Source organism: Lynx canadensis, chromosome B3 (assembly GCF_007474595.2).
Source record: "Lynx canadensis isolate LIC74 chromosome B3, mLynCan4.pri.v2, whole genome shotgun sequence".
NCBI classification, from domain to species: domain Eukaryota; kingdom Metazoa; phylum Chordata; class Mammalia; order Carnivora; family Felidae; genus Lynx; species Lynx canadensis.
Window position 1 is genome coordinate 72807205 of NC_044308.2, and position 19807 is coordinate 72827011.

The 19807-nt window shown below is 39.4% G+C and overlaps 1 gene segment (V, D, J or C); it reads left to right on the forward strand.

The window, feature by feature from the left end:
- Positions 1-12556: 12556 nt before the first annotated feature.
- On the forward strand, positions 12557-13175 carry LOC116738153. The segment is given in 2 exon segments: positions 12557-12623; positions 12752-13175. Coding segments are annotated over 2 exon segments (387 nt in total).
- The last annotated feature ends 6632 nt before the right edge of the window (positions 13176-19807 follow it).

The following is a 19807-nucleotide window of genomic DNA, read 5'->3' on the forward strand; positions in this document are numbered from 1 at the left end:
ATCCAGCCCCTGAAGGGTGACCCCACTCCTTCAGGGTCAGCCTGGCCAAGGGATGCCTCACGCTTGGGCTCCCAGGGTTACAGAGACCTGTATTCTTCTTCGTAGACACAAAACCATCACCCAAGCCCTGGAAAACCAAAGAACGCTGGGTTCAGAGTAATCCTGGCATTCATAGGGTGGGTCCACACAACACTGCCTTTTCCATCCTCTGAGATCCATAGCTAAGTGATAAATATCTTTTGTTTTGCAAGTCTCAGGCCCTGTGGGTCTGATTACGCTCACTTTCTCCAGAGTGACTATTGGGTTATGCCCTGACCCTCTTAAGGAAAGATATTCTTAAAAACCCCTGAGAATCCTACAGCCTCTCTTCAATCAAGGTTACTTTCAGAGACTCAAGGGTGATTTATCCCCAAAATGAGACTCTCCGAGGTGATCTATGCTAGTTTTCTAAGAGGGCAACCATAATGGTTCCATAGTATCAATCTTCCTTTTCTAAAGGATGATAACTTCAGCGACTATACAATAGTTTCCTGGCTTTTCTTCCTAAATAATAGAACTAACCCAAACATTACCACTGGTAGGTCCCCTACTATGTGCTTTTGTGAAGTGAATTGAGCACAATTTAATACAATGAAATAAAATTACACATTAAGTTCTAATCTCCCCGCTAAGGGATTGGTTACAACACGTTAGTTTATTGCCAAAGAAAGTAGTATCTACTTTGATATAACCTAGGTTTACCTTTTTCCAGGTCCCATTATGCCTCTACTTGTCTTGTAATGCTCTCGTTTGCATTAATGCAACAGTTAGCAATGAGAGGTCACTGCCTGGTTTAAAGACCCTGATGAAACCTCAGAATATTTCTAGTGTTTATGTATACACTTTCTCAAAGTCGTAATATCAATTCTGTATTGTTTTAGAGGCTTTGCTTCCCTCTAATTGTTCTGCAAAATGTCCATGGCTGCCTTTCTTACCACATTGGCACTGTTCACAGCTTTGCTGAAGAACATAGCAGAGTCTCTATCCTGAGTCTGGTGGTTTGTTTTGCACCCTCTTCCCTGTTGGGCAATGCTTGTGAGTGGGGCTGGGTTAGTTACTAACCAAACTCCCGAGCTCAAACAGATTCCTCCACTATATAGAACAATAGATCCTGTGACACTACATGAACATCGGTAAAATCCACACAGGCCATAAAAGGTCAGGGATGTGGCTTCTTGGTCGTTGAGTATGCAGTAGTGTTTGTATCTGTAACCTGTGATCCATTTTCACCATCATTCAGGAATGGATAAGGAGCAATGTACAGATACAACAAATAAAAATAGAGATTTATTCATATTGTACATTGGATTTGATACTATAGTCCCTGAATAACAATTTTAAGAGAACACAGCAGGACTGCTTGGTCTAAAGGCATTGGTGCTTCTTTTTTCCTCTTCTTTTCATATTTTATCATTGGAACTTTATAGCAAAGGAATATGATTTTTTGTGTGAATGAGAGACCCTACTGGTTGATAAATACTGAGTGGGAGACCCAACTTACTGACTGGGTGAATAGGAGAAAATATGCTACAAGAGAAGAAACTTTTTTTTTTTTTTTTTAGAGAAAGAGAGAAAGAGAGCAAGGAGAGGGGCAAAGGGAGAGAAAGAGAAAGAGACTCTTAGGTAGGCTCAATACTCAGCATGGAGACCTACTCAGGGCTCAATCCCATGACCCTAGGATCATGACCTGAGCCGAAATCAAGAGTTGGATGCTCAACCGACTGAGCCACCCAGGTGCCCCAACAAGGTTATTTTGACTAAAAGATTCCCTGATCATCCCAAATTCGTAAATGTGAAAGCCTCAGAAATGACATGGGGCTTCAATTGTGCTGTGAGTTGCAACAGGAAACAGTAAGGACACTATTCTTTGCCAAAATTACTCCAGCAGCATTTGAAATAGCTTTTATGAAATAAAGTTAGGAGAAAATCCTAATGGCTAACTTGGAAACTTTTTAAAGGAAGAAATTGAATAAGAGAGCCATTCATCATGAAGCTTATCTTCTAAAGCAAATCAGATTTAAAAAAAAATTTTTATGTTTATTTATTTTTGAGAGAGAGAAAGAAAGAGACAGAGCATGAGTGGGGGAGGAGCAGACAGAGGGAGACACAGAATCTGAAGCAGGCTCCAGGCGGCGAGCTGTCAGCACAGAGCCCAACGAGGGGCTCAAACTCACAAACTGTGAGATCATGACTTGAGCCGAAGTCGGACTCTCAATGGACTGAGCCACCCAGGCGCCCCATAAAGCAAATCAGAGTTTTAATAACTTTCCACCTTTTTAATTGGCACTGGGGCGGGGGGGGGGGGCAGGTGGCAGGCAGAGGGAGAATGGAAAATAGAAGGTGTATAAGAGCCCTGAGCATGGTGGTGTCTCACCTCAGACAAGCTGAAGTTGAGGAAGATGGCAAAGTTCTATGTAAACACCAGTAGTGACTGTCTTTGATGGTGGAATTTATTGTTTTCTGTCCTCCACGGTTTCCACATCTATAGGATAGGGTCAATGATTGAGCAGCTTTCTCAGTCCGAGGAGCAATTTTGGAAAAATAAGATACTGCAGCTACCAGTTAACAAAACTGTACTTAAAAAAAAATCTGTTGAAATGTGGCTGTTTCTTTGCCACTAGCAATTGTGACCCAACATCCTTGTGAGGCACTTTTCACATGCTCCCAAGCTCTCTACTACATAGAACACCTCCTGAAGATGTTGCAGGGTGGAATCTCAGAAAAATCTAATTTTTGGATCTGACCTAGATTTGCCTCAAGACTGAGTGTCCTTGCCAGTCTGAAGAATAAAATATTTTTCTTATTATCCACCGCTTCCCTCTTCTTCTCCCTCTATTTTTGTTTGTTTTTATTTTGCTAAATTGTGAAATCTACTTAAACTTTGCCCTTTTCTGCTAGATAAGAACAAATTTTCCTGTCAGAAAAATCATCCTATAAGAATGAGATTTACATAGGGGCGCCTGGGTGGCGCAGTCGGTTAAGCGTCCGACTTCAGCCAGGTCACGATCTCGCGGTCCGTGAGTTCGAGCCCCGCGTCGGGCTCTGTGCTGACTGCTCAGAGCCTGGAGCCTGTTTCCGATTCTGTGTCTCCCTCTCTCTCTGCCCCTCCCCCGTTCATGCTCTGTCTCTCTCTGTCCCAAAAATAAATAAACGTTGAAAAAAAAAATTAAAAAAAAAAATAAAAATAAAAAAAGAATGAGATTTACATAAAAATAATTGAAGACAAGTTTTCTGGTCTACAAGAGAGATGCACAAGGCTTAATCAGTACCCTCAGATACCAGTCTCATCAGATTTTCCTCCAAAACTCTGAGAAAAATAATAACCTTGCTTCGGTCAGGACTTTAAGTGAAAATATTCCAGAAATAACAATACAATGTAAAAGCTGACCTTAACATTTCAATATTCAGACCCTCTTAAGCAATAGCACATTTTTAAAAAAATGAAAAATCTTATTTTTCCAAATAGGCAGAATCTCCACAGGCTAATCAGCATCCACAGCAACATGCTGGCGGGTTAAGAAAGGTCAGCTCCAGCCATGTACAGACCAAAAGCTCTTCAAACCACTCACAACCTCCAGCACTGACTATAATAACTTCCATATTTAGACAAAATGAAATTTCTCATGAAAAACTGACTTGGTTCCATCTTCCCTCAAGTCAAGCAGAGGCTCCATTCCTACAGATTAGGTTAAAAGAACTCTGACCTTAAATTTATAAATGTTCATAATGTACCTTGAATTTCAAGTTTCCTGAACTGCTACCAAAGCAGGCTTCCTTATTAGTGACTTCCTGTGAGGAAATTTTTATTTTGCATTTATGAACTCACTCTCTGCATTGTTATAATCAGACAATTGTTTTATATCAAATTTCCTATAACCTTTCTGTAACATTTAGCATCATGTCACCATGCCTTGATTTTGCCGTTGAAAGCAGTTTCACAAGGAAACCATTCGTGACAGGGAAAAAAATCATCGTTCAATCCGACTGAGTTTACTGAAGGAACAAATAATTCACTTGAATCCTCAAATCTCGTTCTTAGTATAGAGAGGACTTGGATTCTGAAATTAACTTTTGAGTCTTCTTAGGGTCAAGAATATAAGCAAACCCCAAAATAGATGAATATGACTCAGACATTTATTTTTTTTAAGTTTATTTATTTATTTTGTGAGAGAGACAGAGAGCACTAGCGCACATGAGTGAGGGAAGGGCAGAGAGAGAGAGGGAGAGGAGAATCCGAAGCAGGCTCCCCACCACCAGCTTGCAGCCGGATGGGAGGTTCAAACCTATGAACCATAAGATCATGAGATCATGAGATCATGACCCGAGCCAAAATCAAGAACCTGGTGCTCAACCAACTGAGTCACCCAGGCACGCATGATTCAGACATTTTACAGATAGCCATTAATTTGAAATTTAAAACATAAAAAAGTAAGCTCTTCTCACCTCCCTTACTGGCCCTGCACAACTTGTGAATACACAGATTTTTTTATTTTCTTCTCCTAGGATCACTTAGTTTTAATGAAAATATATCATTAGGTGTTACAAATCCAGGTGTTCACAACTGAACCAGTTGATTTTAAGGGTATGATGGTATAGTAAGAAAATATTGTCAGAGTTGAAAACATCACCAACATAGCAGAGCATACTAAACCAAGTATGTTCACCCCTGGCGGGATATCCGTAAATGTTTCTGGTGGTGTGAATCCCAGCTTCCAGCAGTTGCTGCTAATGACCAGAGCTTTTACCAACAAGAAGGTCCATAAAACACTCAGAGCTTCATCCTGATCAGATGCACCAGTTACCAAGTCTGCTCATGCTAAGGATTAGGAAAAGAGAAACTTTTCTCAATTATGCTATTTATGTCTTACATTCTTCCACTCTGTCCCACAGGTTTTGGTGTGAACTATTCTTTTCCTTTGCTTTTGGCATCCTTGGCTACTTTTAATTTTGACCCTGCTCCAAGGTTTATCTAGAAATTCATTTCTTCATTTCAAGAGTTAATGTATTTTACCTTTTTATATATATTTTTTATACTTTTAGATTAATTGATTATGATCAGAGAATATACCTATAAAAGCTCTACTTTTCAAAAAAATGTTAAGGTTTGAGGCCAAGTACATAACCATAATTAATTTTATCTGAAAGCTATGAATTTGTATATGTGCATATAGCTGTGTACTCAACCTTTTTGATTGTATCATTAAATTCTTTTATGCCCTTGTTTTGTTTTCTATCGAATCTGTCACGTTCCTAAAGAGGGCTGTTGAAATCTTCTACTTATTTTATCAGGTTCTTCTCGTAAATTGCTTTTTTTCTCTCATTTACCGAGCTTCTGTGTTTTTGGTGACTATGGTTTATGACACATCTCTCCATAAAGTCTGTCTGTTTAGCATAATGCCCAGAAAATCATCTATTTCTTATTCACCTTGTGTAATAAATACAGCCTGCTATTTCCCCCTCAATATCCATTCTGCTCTCTTTCCCTCCTCTATTCAGTGTCAGAATAAAATCGGTGTTGCCCAGACTTCCTGGAAGCTAGATATGGCCATGAACTGAGTTCTGGTCAATGAAATGTAAGTGTAAATGTCATGTGGCAACTTCAGGAATTTCTCGAAGACCAAGCATGCAAGGTCTTCAGTCTCTCCCAGCTATCTTGACTCCCAATTCCTTTCTTGCAGAAGTTGCTGATCCCCTGAGATTCAACCACGTCCTTCTCTGCACCATGGTCTCTGCACCATGTATCTTACTTAATGAGGTCCCCTTGGCTGGCACAGCTATTCTCAATTCCCAGCTACCTCCTATGAACTCCTTCAGGCAAGCAGTATTTTCAGATATTCTTGAAAAACAGCATTTAAATTGACCGTATTACTATTTCTACTCTAATGTGGCTGAAATGCATAGGAATGTATCATTTTGCAGAGCTGGGTCCTCTCAGCATTCCAGACAGAAAGCAGAAAAAGTTCCCTCCACATTGGATAGCCACTATCGTGTGCTTTTTTTTTTTTTTTTATCACCAGCATTACTAACTCAGGGTTTTAGACTCAGAATTCATGATAAAAACCACCCCGAAACATCAAGCTTTGCTCTTGACATGTAAATTTTCAAAAGGTAAAATAAACATGTGCCAGGATCATGCAACTCAAAAATGCTTTCATTTTTAGGACATCTTCTCCTCCTAAGACTTTTAAAGTCTATTTTGAAACACAAAGCCAAGAATTTGAATCTTTGGTCTCATTGGATCCTTTTGTGATCTCCCTTTCCTGGATCAATAAAATTTATCCCCAGAATTTATGACAAAAGGGTTAGAGGGGAAAAAATGAATTTTAAAGAAGGAAAATATGTCAGATTATGTTTGAAACTCTTATCCCACCGCATATAGAATTGGAGATTCTAATAATACAATAGCATGAACACCAGACTTGATGTCAGAAGGAATTTGTTGGTATTCAGACTTTTCTACTATGAGTTCAGTGCCCTTAGGCAAGTTACATAAGCCTCATTTTTCTTATCAAAATATGTGGAAAAATAATATCCACTTGCCAAAGTTTTTATGACATTTAAAATGAGATGGAATATATGTCAAGTAAACAGTACAAATACCAGACCTTCTAGAATAGTGCTTATTGAGGAAACTCACAAAGAGAAGGAGCAGGTCTGTGGTTTCCCCAAGGACAGCACACACACCCCTCCCTTGACATCCTGGGGTGCCAAATGGCACTCTAGCAGGGCCAATGCCAGACTCTAAGAATGAGATCCCAGTCTTGAGCCATGCAGATTTTATGCTGCTTTATCGGGAAGCACCAGGCCTTATCTCGACATAAGGACTGGGCTCCAAACTATGTAATTGAAACAATAGAAAGTGATGGACTGTTCTCAGTCCTTATCTATCACCCCAACACTTTTCTGAAATCGGTTGACTTAAGCATTGGGTTGGAGTTCTTCAGGAAGCCAGCTTTCTCTCTGGAAGGGCAGCCTGCAGGGAATCAGTTGTCTTTACTTCGAAGTCTGTGAAAACCACATGCACAGTGCCCAGGAGAGAGTTGGTGTAAATGTCGAATGAATGTATGTGGCCACGGGGCCAACGTGTCCAGTCCCTTTGTACTATAGGAAGTGTGTTTTTTGAAACTCTTACCCCACTCTTATCCTTATTTAATCTCAGATTAAATAATGTATTCCACAAGTGATTTATGGAATGTCCACTCCATACCAGGCTTTCTTCTAGGCACTTGAGATTTACCTGTTAACGAAATGTTCAACGATGTCAGACTTATAGAAACTTCATTCCAATAAGCACATAAAGAGTAAGTTATATAATACTTTAAAAGATAAGTCTGTGGAGATAAGAATCAAGGGTAAAGGGAAGAGGGAGTGCGGGGTGGGGGGTGGAGCACAGGAAGGTGGTTCCCCTTGTAATTTTAGGTATGGTGGTCAGAGCAGGCTCACACATAAAGATGAGGGAGTGAGTCTTGAAGATATCCGGGGCAAGAGCTTTCCAGGCAGAAGAGAGAGTCCAGTTCTAAGTAAGAAGTTCCCAATGTGTTCAAGGACTGGGTGGAACGAGGAGCCACAGGAGAATTTTGAGAAAGGAACGATATGCTCTGACTTCCATTTAAAAGTCTCAGTGTGGCTGCTGTATTGAGAATAGACTATAGGCATCAAGATGAATACAGGGAAAATTGTGTAAACATCAGAACAAACAGTGTCTGATGTTCGCCTGAGCTGAGAGGCTTCTTCACAAAGAAAGCTGGTTCAGGAGTGGCTGTCATTTCTGCTTCTGCGGATGGAGAGGTGGAGACATGTTTGATAACCTCTCCAGGAATCCTTGAACTGTGGATGATCTGTGAGTTTGGGGAAAAGGATTAGAAGGAGTCCTGATTCCAGATACCAGAAGACTTGTGAAGACACCTTCTCCAAGGACAAATATTGGAGTTTTCTTCTGTTGTGTAAGACTCCCTACTCAAGGTTAGGCATATTAAGGACCTTAGAAAATTGTCCCATGACAATGAAGGTAACAAGAAACAGAAGCTGTTATGAAGCAGGGGGAAAGTATAAATGCCTGTGAGTGGCCTGGCAATAAGGATCACTGCTGTCTCATTACTTTGAGCAGGGGTGAGTGATCAACAATGGAGAAGAATGCTCAGTTCCCAACCTTCCAGGAGATACAGGCCTGTAAACAGGACTGTCTACAAAATTGGTAGAGCCCAGTGCAAAGCGAAAATGCAGGGCCTCTTGTTCAAACTTAGTAAGAATTTCAAGATGGCAAGAGCAGAGCATTCAACTAAGCATGGGGCCTTCTGAGCATGGGGTCTTACGAGACTGCTAAGGTTTAATACCCATGAAGCTGGTCCTCGGCTTTAGCTTGAATTTGCATGAGCCAAACAGATAGTCCAGATACAGATGATACAGACAGGAGCATGGGGAAGAACTTGCATTAATTTGATAATAGTTCAGCCACACAGAAGACAGAGTGAAGGCAAATTAACTGTGCCATTTGGGATGGCACATCACCTCTTCCACATACTTCTGAGCTGGTGAGATGCCCTGTTCTCTTGGCATCTGAAGATTGAATATAATCCATTTAACTAGGACCCCAGTGGCACAGACCAAGGTAATAGGAGAAATCTATCTGCAAAGGAAAATAGTATAATAAAGGAATTATTAGTCAAAACAAAAAAGAGGCTGAGTTTTACCATGAGATTTTTTACGACTTCTAAGTGAGAAGCATCTGTTGTCCTTCCCCATAGGAACTATCTAGGCAGGTGTTGGAGGAGGTCTTCAAGAGGACATGACTGGTGGCCCCAGGCAATCAGAGGCTCCTTATCCCCTCCTCTGTCCTTGGAATGTATGTTCTGCCCACGGTTCCCACAGTAGAAGCCATTTTCAAGGATGCAGCCTTAAGAGAGCAATGAGTTGTTGAGACCATCTGGATTGTATACTTGACTGAGCCCCATTAAGGCCGTTATAAATTTTAAGATTCTGGCAGGTGGAACTGGAATTCTATCATCTTGTGGCCACCCAAGACCAGCCTCACATGTAAATTCCCTTGCTTTTTAAACCTGCCACCCACCAATCTGGAGTGGTCTGCCTCTTTCTTCAGCCCCTCCCTGCCCTCTGCATCAGGGGGCCAGTTTGTGCACCATGATCAGAGTCCCCAGATTTGTCTCTCCTGATAACGTTTCAGAGTTCTCCCCTCACAGAAGAAACTGCATCATCATAAAAATAATTTATCATAGCCAACCTGGGACTTTTTGTTGAAAGCCTTGGTTGTCTTCAAGGACAAGGAGCAAAAATGTAAAGAAGTAATGCTCAGAAAGGGCATATGTTCTAGTTAAACTGCCAGGTTCTGAAAACAAATACTCATTCACTCACTGATCAATTCATTCATTTATTTGACCAATATTGAGCTTCTACTATTTGACAGACCTGTATAGTATCTGAAGCCTAGTGAATATCTATTCAATAAACTGTGACCAGATACACAAGGCCTGCAGGCTCAGGGAATGGAGAGACAGATCTGGTGTTGAGCAGTGTGTGACTGTGGATGATTTATTTAGCCTCTCTGATCATTAGTTCTCTCATCTGTAAAGCAAGAATGACAATAATATTAACATCTACTTTTTATAGCTTTATGGATTAATGTATGCAAAGCCTCTGGTTCAATGCCCAACCCTTAGTATGCCTCAGGAAATACTAGCTATTGCCATTATTATTAATTTCTTTTGATTTAACTAGACACAGAGAGGGCAGCATGTGTTTTATAAACCAGAACTTCTCTCTGCTAGTGACTAAGTCAATAAAAATTATAGGAAATGCTCAAAGTTCACTTCCTACCCATGGTAGGGTGCCACTCTGTTTTATTTTGTTTTGTTTCTTCCTCCAGTGCAGAAATAATCGTGTGTCTTGGCATATCTAAGATAAGGAAGATTCCTACATGGAATCACATGTACTTGTATATTCATACTGCTAAGGACCCAGCAGATTTAGTGAGTCTCATACCTCAAAGAGAAATCACGGCTCAAATGAGAAAGTCCCCAAAGTCAAAAGGAGGGATATGCAAACACTGGTACAAGTTGGCAGCCTTAACCCTCACATGTGCTGTGTGGCACTCCCAAGACAGGGCAGGTCTTGAGGCACAACCAATCCATAATCCTTTTTCCATGGAGAAATTGTGGACTCACTCAGAGCAGCCATGATCTGTGCCTCCACCTTGATGCCTGAGACGTTATTACTCTCTGGGAAGCAAAATGACGGTTTAAACCTCTGGCTGGTTTTGTAATTTCTCTTAATTCTCATTTTATTAATTGAATTCAACGCTGTTTCTACTCATTCTAATAAAAGCTTTGTTTAAAAATAAAAAAGAAAGCCTTGGATTTTCAGGAAGAACCATTGGAGACTCAGTGACCCAGACAAGGGACCTCTCTTAAGGGATACACCTAACATTGAACTGCACGTACCAAGCCTGTGACTCCCCTTTCCTCTTTTGGTATGTCCAATATCCCAGAGAGGCCCTGCACTGCCTTCTCTGATGCATCAGGAAAAATGAAGAGAAAGATCACAAGGTTTTCAGGTCCATCAGGTTAGGAGCAGAACTTCCTTCCAGCTACAGAAATCCTACATCTAAGTGGCAGGCAGAATTGGGTACTTTGTGTTCCTAATGACATAGAGAGAAGGACCAAAGGAGCAGCTACACACAAATCCCAAGGGGGCACAGCAGGGGCTGGTTGTGTGCAGTCATGGGTGAGCAACTTTCTTTTCCCTTGACACAGAGCCCTGGAATGTGGGGACATTTCTGGGAAGGTGGACAAACCTTATGTTTGGCTATCCCAGGTAAGAACCATTGTGAGACTGCTTTTTGGAAATGGGGAAAGAAAAGATTTATCACAACCCTGCCCAAGCCAGGCAGGAAACAAATTATTGTTTAATGTTGGCTCACTGATCAAACCTACAACCCTAGCAACGCCGTAAAGGAAGTTTCTTTACCATCAGTTATTTTAAAATATGCGCCATGTGATTTTCTGATAATATCCTTGTAATTAAAATGTCCATATAAATCAATAACAAAAGTGTTAAGATGAAAAGTACAGCATAGGGAATATAATCAATAATATTGTAATAACTTTGTATGATGACATTGCTATGTTGTACAGCTGAAACTAATATAACATTGTATGTCAACTATACTTCAATAATTGTTTCAGAAACCATTAATATCCTGGGGGGGGGGGTGGTGGTGAAAATGCACTTCACAAAAAGAAGTACAAATGGCCAGTCAATTTATAAAGAGGTATACAAATTCTTAGCCATCAAAGAAACACAAAAAATTACAATGTGATTCATTTTTCCATCTATCAAAATAGTGAAGATTATGTACACACACACACACACACACACACACACAGGATCATGGAATTCCTTCTTATTCCTTCTCTGTTATTCCAAGGACCTCCCCCAACCTCTCCCCAAATGGGTACCACAAGTCTTGAACCACCCACTCTATAATCAGAAATTAAGACTGCAAATGCTCAATTCTTAAGCCCAATCACATCTAGCCTCAGTGCAGGCTTATGTACCCAAAGAACAAAGTATCCAGTTTTGAGAAACTAGATTAAATGATGTCAGGGCTGAGGAAGAAAGGACAGGGGAAAAAAAAGCAATCAAGGAAAAGAGAACAATGTTAAGTGCACAAACCATTTTGTAGGAAGGACAACTTCAATAAAGTTGCACCAACTTTCAGGTCCAGGTGAGAAGGGGATGAATGTACCATTGGCATAGCCCTCTCCCAGGAGAGCAAGCCAAAAAATATCTTGCATTACTGCATTTTCAATACAAAGTTTTGCAAATGTGAAATAGAGTGATAACAGGAGCAAACAATAGACAGCCCTGAAAAGTTATTCTTCCTGTACTGTAGTGTCAAATTTTACAAATTTGAATGCTAAAGCCTTTAATAATACAATTATAATAATAATTAAATTTTGAATACAAAATTGGGTTTATTCTTGTACTACTGAAGTTAATTCTACTTTGTTGATGTTCAGGTTCACCTTTAGCTTTGGCCTAACATCTCAGTGTTGAGCGTCTGACCAAAACGTGTTTCCAGTGCACGATATCTTAGGGAAATAATGGGAGGTATGGATGAAATTCATGTAAGCATACATTTATCAGCATTGTTTATAAACACTGGGCAAAAATGGAAACTACTTTATCTACAATACTGATATAGTTGTGATGTCTAAGTTCTAGTGGAAGTTATTCTCCCTCAGAATATGTATCCTAGAAACAACAGATTTATTAGAGGTGTAGTAACTCTCCTTACACCAAAGAACCAACTTATACCCAGCTGGTCCCTTAAGATGACAGTAGTGAGAAGAGCAGATTTTTGAATCAAAAAGACTATTTTATAATTTGTTCATTAACTTGTCACACAGAGGCGCTGTTGCCAACACTATCATCATTTATGCATGAATTCTGAGCACAGCTGTGATCCCTTTGTATCTCCATTTCAATAGTGATCCCTCCTTCCGGTAGACCAAACACACAGGCAATGAACTCTTCTCTGGGCTCTCTCATTCTGATCTTAATGTTTGGTAAGTACATTTTACTGAAATGGGTTTTTTTAATTATTTTTTTTTAATTTCAAAATAATGAAAACTTTCTCTAAAAGATAGAACTCTGGTCAAATTCATGAAAGAAGCCCTTTGTTTTTTGCTTACAGGAGGAACCAGTGGCAATTCGGTCAAACAGACAGACCAAATTACTGCCTTGGAAGGAGCATCTGTGACCATGAATTGCACGTACACATCCACACAGTACCCTACTCTTTTCTGGTATGTCCAATACCCCAACAAAGCTCTGCAATTTCTTCAGAAAGAGACGATGGAAAACAGCAAGAACTTTGGAGGCAGAAATATTAAAGACAAAACCTCCCCTATCACAAAATCCTCAGTCCAGGTACAAGACTCGGCGGTGTACTACTGTCTTCTGAGAGATACACACAGTGCCAAGGGCGTGGGAGGACCTGTACAAAAACCTCAGGGGCCCAGGCAAGGTATGCAGTGAGCCTGGGAACCCCAAGCTGAGGAACCTTGTTCTCTCTCACAGTCCTGTTGGGACATTGTTGGAAGATAAATAAAAACAAAATCAGCTGCAACTGCCTCTAATTCCAGGGGGTTCTTTAACTGAAAAAGACATGTGGGGAAAGGGAAATTATTCCATCAGGCAGAATAATTTTTGAACTGGAAAGAGAAAATGGGAAAGGATAAGTGAAAAGATACAAAGAAAAGATTTAGATGCTTTCAATATAATCAAGTCTTCTGGATCATTTAAATTAATTTCTAAAACACAAAAAAGAATTTTCAGGCATCATTTGAGAGGTATTGGGCAAAACCTTTGAAAGCCTAAGGGGAATAAAGGAAATCTCAAACCTATAAACAAGGAAGAAATGGATTGATATCCAGCAAAAACGTTTCCAAGCATATTATTAACAGATAATGTGTGTGCTCTTAGAAAATAATGCAGGAAACATTATGAGCTAGAATGAATTCCCTAAAGATATTTTTTAAACAAACCTGCTGAATTCAAGTTACTTCTCTAGACTAAAACTGACTCAAATGTTTGCAAGACATTGACTATTTTGTTTCTCATTAGATCATTAGGAAAATAAGTAATATTGTACATCACTCACTGAGTGATCTATTTATCACAGGCCCTATTGTACTATCAATAATAATAATAGCTAGCATTTATCAAGTGCCCAACATGTATGACGTATTGTTTTAAATGCATCACATAAATTCATTCATTTAATCTTCCCTACAACCCCATGAAGCAGGCTCAGTTATTAGTCCCCAGGAAACTAAGGTACAGAGAAATAGCCCAATTTGTCCACGAACAGCGTTAGGAAGAGAGCTGGCATAGAAGTACAGGTAGATTAGACCAAAACCTGTACTCTTAACTGCTGAACTTTGTTAACTCCCAGTGTTATCAGCAATTTTTACCACAAACCACAAATTTGGTGCTGTTATCCCCATTTTATAGGCAACTGAAGACTAGAGCATTTTGATAACTTCTCAAAACCCAGTATCTAGCAAGTGGCAGGGCTAAGACTCAAACTGAGGTCTATTAGGCTCTCCAAATCATATCCACTTTTCATGTTGCCGCTCTGCGTAATGCTACAGTCCATGGTCCTCAGCTGAAAGAATGGCTTATATAAAGATTCAATTGGGAACACCGTCTCTATTGTTGTTTCACATGATTTTATCCTTCGTCTTACTGGTTCATATTCACTTTATGTGAATTCACATAAGCTGTGCCCATCAAATAGGCAAACAGCACAATACTGAGATAGGTAGTTAATGTTAGGTGATATTAGATGAACTGAAATAGCCAAAATAAAATTTTATGGGGATAACTGTGTGTTTCTGCATGTAGTTTTATCAAAATCTATTCCGATACATACTAAGGGGAACCATGGATGGACAGTACTTTTTGTGAAAATGATTTGGGCATGTAATTTGCTCAACCTAACTAGAAGAAAAGGAGATTTGCTGAAAGGATACGGAGGAGTCTCATAAAATCTATTTGTGAAAAATACAGCTGAGCCTCACAAGAAGGACATCATCAATTGCTTATTCTTTCTGAATCTACTTTTCTCTGAATATATAATCAGTTCTCCTCTTAGGAGACTAGATTCCATGGTAAGCCTGTTAGTTTCTATTCCACAATAACCTGAGTTTGAACATACCCAGCTTTGCCAAGGGATGATTGGTTCAAACTCCATGGGGTTTTATAGCTCTAGCGACTAACACTATCTAACAACTGTTTGTATACCCATAGTCCAAATTCATAACCCCAGTGTTTACCCAGATCCAATAAGCTACAGCCAGGGAAAGGTCACTTAATACAAATATGACCTCTAGATGTGTTCCTTAAGGAGCACCTCTGATGGAAGGGCTAGCAAGGAGTCCCCAAATTAAAAAATGACTTCAAGCTCCAGATAATTCAACAGAGTGATAAAACTACTGAAACAATCAAGGGAACAATCATAGATGAATGGAAACCAGATGAATAAAATGATACTGTGGCAGGATAACATTTGAAACATATTTGGTCAGTCATGGACAAAAATGAAAGATTAAGACTAGGAAAGGAGACTGAAATCATATGACACGGAGAAACAGGGCTGTCATGTGAAGAAACCAGAGATATTTATAAGGAATGCCTTTAAAAAACAGAACAGAATAGTCCTTGGGTTTTTTAGGAAGGTATAAAGTGGCACAGACAGGTTGTCATCTACTCTACTTGATCTGGAATTGCCAGCTGAAGCCAAAGATTCATCAGACTTTTCTTCCCCACCTTACCCCTCCCCACCCCCCCAGCTCCAGCCCCAGTCCCACCCCCACCCCGGGACTCCCAGCTGGGGGAGGCTAACTTTGGTTCTAGATTTGTCTTGGTTTTTTTCAGAGTACTTGACCTACATAACAAATGACTGTGCATCTAGCCACTAGGTGGCAATGTGGGCATTTTAAAGACCGTGAACGGCTCATTGGACAGGCAGCCCTATAAATAGTGCAAACATGTACATTTGTGCTGTCTCTGATGGGCTGGGGATCCCATTTGATTTCTAAAGTAACTGTGCAGAAGTCATAATAATAAAAGATTCCTTTGACCAACTAACATATATTCCAAATCCTATAACAGAGACCGTGTGAGCCTTAGCTGCTGTAATAATGGTGAAGACCCAGCAAGTTTTGTTGGCTACTCTGTGGTTTCAGTTCATCTGTAAGTTGGGGAGTTTGGGCATATGGGAAGAGGAAGCCTAAGTGGATATTTTTTAAAGATTCTGAGGAGGGGAGATAAGGGGACTCTGAGTGGCTAACCCAGAGGACCCTCTGGGAAATGTATAAAGGAAAACGTTTTGGAGAAATGTTACAATAATAGTAATATTCTGTGTTTGACCATGTCTTTGAGAATAGGGGCAAGTGGCAAAAATGGAGTGGAACAGAGTCCCCAGTCCCTGACTGCCCAGGAAGGCAATTTTGTCACAATCAACTGCAGTTTCTCAGTAGGAATGACCACTTTGCACTGGTTGCAACAGAATCCTGGAGGAGGTATTGTCTCCTTGGTTATACTGAGCCTCGAGATGAAGAAGAAAGGAAGAATAAGAGCCACAATAAACACAGAGGAACTTCACAGCTCTCTGTACATCACAGCCTCCCAGCCCAGAGACTCTGCCATCTACCTCTGTGCTGTGGAGACACAGTGCTCCACCGTCATCTGGAGCCTGTACCCAAACTCTGAAGCTCAAAGGCATCATTTCCCCTCATTCTTGTCTTTCTAAACTTGTCTGTCTCTCTCCTTGGGCAGACGATGTCAGTTTTTTTAAGTTTTTTTTAAAATGTAATATTTTCTAAACCACCTCTAAAATGTAAAGCATCATCACCAAGTATTTTAACCAAAACAACACGTGATCTATTATATTGGAAGTAGAATATACAGACTCTGGAGCTAAATAGCCAAGGTACAAAAATACTGATTCTGCAACTTAACTCACTGGGATGATCTTGGCCAAGTTACTTTTTCTCAGTTTTTCCTCAGCTATAAAAAAGAGAAAACAGTGTATCTAACTCCTACGTGTGGGAATTATACAAGGTAATACATGCAATACATGTAAAGTGCTTAAAACAATCCCCAGCACATAGTTAGTATTATGTAAGTGGTAACTATCATTAGTATTAGGTTTAGATGTACTATGAGTTTGCCAATACTCACTGATCTTTGGAGAGATAAATGAAGATAAATAACAAGCACCTAATAATAGAGTTTCCAAGTTATTTACTAATAATGCCCAGTAGTCATCAGACTTTAAAAATTGTATTAGGAAAAACATAGAGTGGTTTTAGAAAATCTAGTAGAAGGATGACACTACAGTTTGGTTTCTGTATGGAGATAGGTAAGAGCAGTCATGGGGAAGTTCAGTGCCTTCCTTTGGAGAAAACGCAGGTTCTAATTTTCTCACCTGGAAATCCCTAATGGAAACTGGCATTTATAAAAATTCATGAAAGAGGGGCACCTGGGTGGCTCAGTTGGTTGAGCATCTGACTCTTGATTTTGGCTCAGGTAATGATCTTATGGTCATGGGATTGAACCCTGTGTTGGGCCCTGTGCTGGGCATGAAGCCTGTTTAAGATTCTCTCTCTCTTTTCCCCTCTGTCCCTCTCCTCTCTCTCTCTTTAAAAAAAAAAAAAAAAACCCAAAAAATTCATGAAATGAAATATCAACCAGTGGGTCTCAATCACTGGTTCTCCACCTTTCTTTCACCAAGGATTCCTTACATCATTCTTTCCCATCCACTGGAATTCTTATGCTGAAACATACTATTGTTATCATTGTTCTTGTAACTTACAAAATTAATTGCATATATTAACATACAACTAAGTCTTTTTCTTTTAAAGTTAAAGTTTTTTTTTAAATCAAACTACTACCTGCGCATATCTAAAAAGTCATTAGTGCTACAAATGTCTGTTCCCCTATTCCTCCACCCCAAAAAACAGCAATACCATGCTCTACTCCCACTTTCCAAACCAAGTCCACTTTAACAATTTCTAAATTATATGTTTTTCTCTTGATTGATCAATATTAGGCATGATCTATTTACCTCCTTTTATGGTAACACACTACCACTCTCACCTTCTTAACACAGTTATATCACAATACGGAGTTAAATCAGTAGTCAGTACAGATATGATTATGACTATGTAAATATTTTCACTTTCCTACCAACCCGAGTATTATGATTACATTTCCTTTCTGGTACCATTTGTGTTTAGCTAATCATTACTTCATTTTTTTTTCATTTATTCTATATCAATTTCCTGGTTTTTTTCTAAGTTCTTCAGCAGAGTTCTAAAAATACTTGTTAATGGGGGCACCTCGGTGGCTCAGTCAGTTGAACATCTGACTCTGGATTTTGGCTCACATCATGATCCAGGGGCAACCCCAGGGTCGTGGGATCAAGTCCCGTATTGAGCCTCAGGTCAAGCCCTGCACTGAGCCCAATGATGAGCCCTACATTGGGTTCCGCACTAAGCATGGAGCCTGCTTAAGATTCTCTCACTCTCTCCCTCTGTCCCTCTCCTCCCACCTTGGGTGTGCTCTGTCTCTCTAAAATTAAAAAATAATAATAAAAAAAAAACGCTTGTTAATAATTTCCCCCAAATGCACATCAAGTTGATTATCTATTTTTTTCTTTTTTCCCTAGAGATTCCCTCTCCCTAGACATCTATCCTTTGGCTTGTGTGAACTGATTGCTCTTTGGACCTGGGGCATAAATGTTATTCTAGGATGTTTTTGTATCACTGACCATTTTTGCCATCTTGCATCTTGAATCTCAAATATCTTCATCTCTTGGTTTAATCCTTTCTTTTGCTAAAACACGTTCTCCAAAACTTCTGTAATAAAGCACACATAAGATTTTTTTTCAGTCTTCACATGTCTGAAAATATCTTTATTCTACCCTCATACTTTATTGCTATTTTGACTGAATATAAAATTAGAAAATTATAGGTTGAAATCCCCTCAGCATTTCCAGTATTTGAGTAGAAAAAGTATTTTCACTGATTTTTTTTTTTTTTTTTTTTTTTTTTTTTTTGGAGAAAAAGTGTGACAAGCACTCCATTCTCCCTTGGTATTTTGAGGATATCATTCCCTGATGTCCTAATATCCAGGATTGCTGTTAAGAAAGGTAATGTCATTTTGAATCATTCTCTTTTATGAATTTTTTTTTCTCTCTGAACAGGTTTAGGATTCTGTCTTTTCTTCCTAATACTCTAAAATTTCAATTCAGCAAATATACGTGAGTAACTAAGTAGAAAGCATTTCTAGGCTCCGTGCATATAATATTCCTGAGACTCTCTGGTGTCTCAGAGGAGCCTATAACCTAATAGTATCTACTGCTCCTCCTGTAATTATATTCACTTCATACATGTCCACATTCCTTCCCCTGGATGTGACTATCATCCAGGGAAGTAGGCAGGCACAACTTGCTTTTCTGAGTCTACCACACCTATAAAAAATTGATAAGAATAAAATATTTCCTCAACATTAAAAGAGAGTTCTCTTCATTAAAAGCCAAGTAAAGTAATGTTGAACCATCTTCCCTGAATGGGAGTAGGAAAACACTTTTTTTTCAAAGATGCTGGGTACATAAATCGTATTGTTTTATTCACTTGTTAATTTAATAAGTATTTGTTGAAAGGACTATTAAGGGCCAGGCATTATTCAAGACTTTGGGTACACACCAATGAACAAGACAAGCAAAGTCCTTCTGACCATGAAACTTATATCAATCAAGGTACAGAGAGAGACATAAAAATACAGAAATAAATACGTTCAATAATTCCACAAATATTTATTGAGCACCTACTATTTACCAGATATGTTCTAAGCCCTGAGGACATAGCAGTGAACAAAATAAACAAAAGAATATACTCCCATGGAATCAATATTCTAGTGAATAAGTGAATAAGGTAAACCAGATATTATAAATATTCAGAGAAGATAAAAGAGGCTGTTATGATGGAATAAGAGTGGACAACACTTTCATCAAGTGGTGAGGGAAAAAATTCTGTGAGATGATATTTGGGCTAAAACTCAAAGCAGAATAAAGACCAGGTCGTGGGCAGAAAGCATTCGAGGCACAGGGAAAGCAAATACAAAAGCCTTGAAATGAGGGAAAGCCCAGTGTATTCCAGGAACAAGAATAAGGGAGAAA